The following is a 3,892-nucleotide window of genomic DNA, read 5'->3' on the forward strand; positions in this document are numbered from 1 at the left end:
CATCTCCCATTCTAGAGAATCAATAAATGCAACATATAAATGTGTATCTAAGAAGTAGTCACTGTTTACAAATATGAATATATGTCAGAAGTAGCTGTTCATGTTGTACTTGGCTGGATTGTTATTTCAATCTGCAAACATACAATGCACTCCCATGCACATACGTACATGCATTAGAATGTATTGAAAAATAATTTAGTTAAAAATTCGTCTGCTTTTTCATGGCCTTTGCCTGAGAATATAATATGTTCGTTATATTGTTTTAGTTTTTGAACTATTGAATTATGCCTAATTTTATCCACTATTATGACTGATAAATAATAAGCCTAAGCTGATATATTGTGATAAATATTTGGTAGGATAACGGTATGAATTCTTATCATATCAGTTCTGTATACCCGGGTTTGCACATGGACATAAAATATGTGTTTATAGAGCTCCAGGGGCACCTTCATCATGCCCTGTGTTACCCTTAATTATTGTGTCAAAAGCTCTAATTTTCTCTTTTTCCACCATTATTCACTGTTTCTAACCAGCTAAAGTGCAGGAAGAGATTGACCATGTGGTTGGAAGACACCGGAGGCCCTGTATGCAGGACAGGAGCAGCATGCCCTACACAGATGCCGTGATACACGAGGTCCAGAGATACGTTGACTTCATCCCCACCAACCTGCCTCATGCAACAACTTCTGACGTTAAATTCAGGAACTATCTCATTCCCAAGGTAATCTGGTTTCCTGTACTCTTAGTGTTCCTGCGTTCACAGTGAGGTTCCAATACTCTATGAGTAGAAGACAATAGAAATGAAAAATGAGAATATGTTCCTTTGAAGTACCTAGTGGACTTTATGCTATTTTGTTTGGAAGTACATATCTAACAGGCATTGTATGTCTTTGTAGGAATCATCCAATTATGTTCTTCCTTCTTTATATTGTTTTGTCAAAGCTTAGATATTGATAGTTCTAGGTGAATGTGCCAACTGTTAATTTCATGACATAGTCTTTCTGGAATTTCTTTCATAGTGAGAGAGAAAATCCACTAATAATTAGTTCATATCCTGAATTTTTTAATACCTCAATGAGATTTTTAAAATTTATTTGTGTATTAAATTTTACTTTGTGATGTCTTCTTTACATAACTTGTGAATATTTTTCTGAACAACAAATATTTTCTCTTTTCTATTTTTTAATATTTTTGTGAACCTCATATTAGTATGTTGTTTGCACCCTTTCTGTTTCTTATAATCCCTCTCCAACTAATCCCAATCCTCCACTCCTTCTAAATTTCCTGTGCCGTTTCTTAATTATTACTGTTTTACACACACATACACACACATCACTGGGGTAAGATGGAATTTTAAAGTACTTCTAATTTACATTTCCCTAATTACTAAGGATGTTGTACACTTTTAAAAGTATCAATTAGTCATTTTTATTTCTCCTTTTGAGAACCCTCTGCTCACACCTGCAGTCTCTTTTTAATGGCGTGATTTGTTTTCTTGATTCTTTGATTTCTTTGTATATTCTGGATATTAATTCTCTTTCAGATGCATATCTGGTAAAGATTTTCTCCTACTTTGTAGGCTTCCTTTCACTCAATTGATTGTTTCCTATGCTGTACATGAGATTTTTTAGTTCAATGACATCCCATTTGTTAATTGTTGATGTCAATTTCTAAGTGAATGAAGTGTGATTTAGAAAGTCCTGCACCCGTATCTTTTAGGTTCTGCCTGTTTTCTTCTAACGGTTTCAGCATTTCAGGCTTCACATTGAGGTTCTTGACCTATTTGGAACTGGCTTTGGAGCAGGGTGATAGATATAGCTCTAATTTCATTCTTCCTCATGTGGAGATCTAGTTTTGCCACCACCATTTGTTGAAGATGTTGCCTTTCCTCCAGTCTCCAGTGTGTTTTCTTGACACCTTTGTCAAATATCAGGTGGCTGAAATTGTGTACGCTCATGGTTAGGTCTTCTGTTTTGTTCCATTGATCCACATGTCTTTTTTTTTTTTTTGTCTTTTTGTTTGAGACAGGGTCTCCCTGTAGCCCCAGCTGACCACTTATACACGCTTGTGTATGTATCTATAATTCTATCTGTCTCTATCTATATTTATCTATATATCTGTTATAGCACCGATTATACAATTCACATAGAACCCATATCAGAGGATAGAGGGCACATTTCTGACCATATTACTGTGGTCCATCTACTACCTCATTACATAAATATAGATAGGTAGATAGTTCTATATGTGTGAGAAAATGTGTGATATTTGTCTATCTGAATCTTGCTCTTTTTGCTTCACAAATGATCTATCACACTCACACATCAGTATTCCATTTTGAATGATAACCCGTATGAGCTGTGTGAAAACAGACCTGATGAATTTGAATGTCAGGTGGTGTGGTGTGATGGTTTGAATGAAAATATCCCCCATAGGCTTCAAGTGTTTGGAAATTCCATCCCCACATGGTGGTGCTGTTTTGGGAGGTCTTAGAAGGTGTGGCTATCCTGGAAAAAGCACATCACTGGGGGTGGGCAAATGAGAGTTCTTAAGCCTTGCCAGATCTCCAGTTGCTCTCTTGCTTCCTGTGCCTGCGTGATGATGTGAAAGCTTAGCTCCTGCTGCTCCTGGTCCAGCCACCTCCAGCTACCATACCTCCCTGCCATGAAGGACTGTAATACTGGAACCGTAAGCTCAAATAAACCCTTCCTTCTCTAAGTTGCTCAGGTCAGTGTTTCTATCACAGCAACAGAAAAGTGACTAATACGGCTGGTAACATAAACACATGGCCAATTTTGAGGAAAAGAATAGAATCAAACTTTTTAATCTAAATATTTACATGCACTATCCCTGAAAGGCACATTAGACAAGTCACGGCCATTCTAGTCAAACCCCTAACTACTTGTTACCCGATTTGTCTGCTGGAAATGTCACTGCTCCTATTTGAACTTAGTTTCTCTTATATGGAGCAAAAGATTGTGCTTTTTGATTTCCGTTATGCTTTTTACTCTGTAATTTCTTTTTTTAAAATTTCAAATATTAAAGACAATTCGATTCTTTGAGATTTTCATATAATATATTTTGATCATATCCAGGCCGCTTCCCCATCTCCTCACAGATCGAGCACCCACCTCCTTACAGTCCTTAACTTCACATCTCCTTTATTATTTAAGGCCTTTTAAGTCTAACTTTGGTTCTCCAAATGCCCTTGTGTATGGGTCCATCTCCTTGAGCCTGCTCAGCCTACACCCGATCACATCATTAAAGTTACTCCATTTCCCAGTAACTATCAATTGCCAGTAGTTTCTCAGCTAGGGGTAGAGCTTCTTACCGACCTCCCCCAATCCATGCTGGATTTTAGTCTGACTCAGCATTGTACAGGACTTGTGAATGCTGTCACAACCACTGTGGATTCGTATGTACAACTGCCTTGCTGTGCCTGGACATCACTGTTTTCTTGTATTCACACATCACCTCCGGGTCCTTCAATCTTTCCTCACACTCTTCTGTAATGATTTCTGATCCTTTAGAGAAGAGGGTGTGATAGGTGTCCCATTTAGGTCAGAGCACTCCACGGTCCCTTATTTCCTTTGTAACTTGGTTTTAATCTGTTTCTGTTGTTTCCAGGGAACAACTGTGTTAACGTCCCTGACATCTGTACTGAAGGACAGCAAGGAGTTCTCCGACCCAGAGAAGTTTGACCCTGCCCACTTTCTAGATGAGAAAGGAAACTTTAAGAAAAGTGACTACTTTATGCCTTTTTCAGCAGGTAACAGGAACTCATTTCCATGGCTCAAGATGACAGTAAGGAACAGCTGGAACTCACAGTGAGACTTCCATGGTGCTGGTAGAGTTGTTCATCATACATGATCAGGAGCACCTCTAGTGC

The 3,892-nt window shown here is 38.2% G+C and overlaps 1 protein-coding gene across 1 annotated transcript; it reads left to right on the forward strand.

Moving 5' to 3' along the window:
• Positions 1 to 536: 536 nt before the first annotated feature.
• Positions 537 to 3,849, forward strand: LOC103748285 (cytochrome P450 2C42-like; the record flags this gene model as incomplete). Its single annotated transcript, XM_008850873.3, has 2 exons — positions 537 to 724; positions 3,631 to 3,849. Coding segments are annotated over 2 exons (392 nt in total), but the record flags the coding sequence as incomplete, so codon positions are not given.
• Positions 3,850 to 3,892: the final 43 nt, after the last annotated feature.

Source organism: Nannospalax galili, unplaced genomic scaffold, assembly GCF_000622305.1.
Source record: "Nannospalax galili isolate Female #2095 unplaced genomic scaffold, S.galili_v1.0 scaffold11666, whole genome shotgun sequence".
Taxonomy (NCBI): domain Eukaryota; kingdom Metazoa; phylum Chordata; class Mammalia; order Rodentia; family Spalacidae; genus Nannospalax; species Nannospalax galili.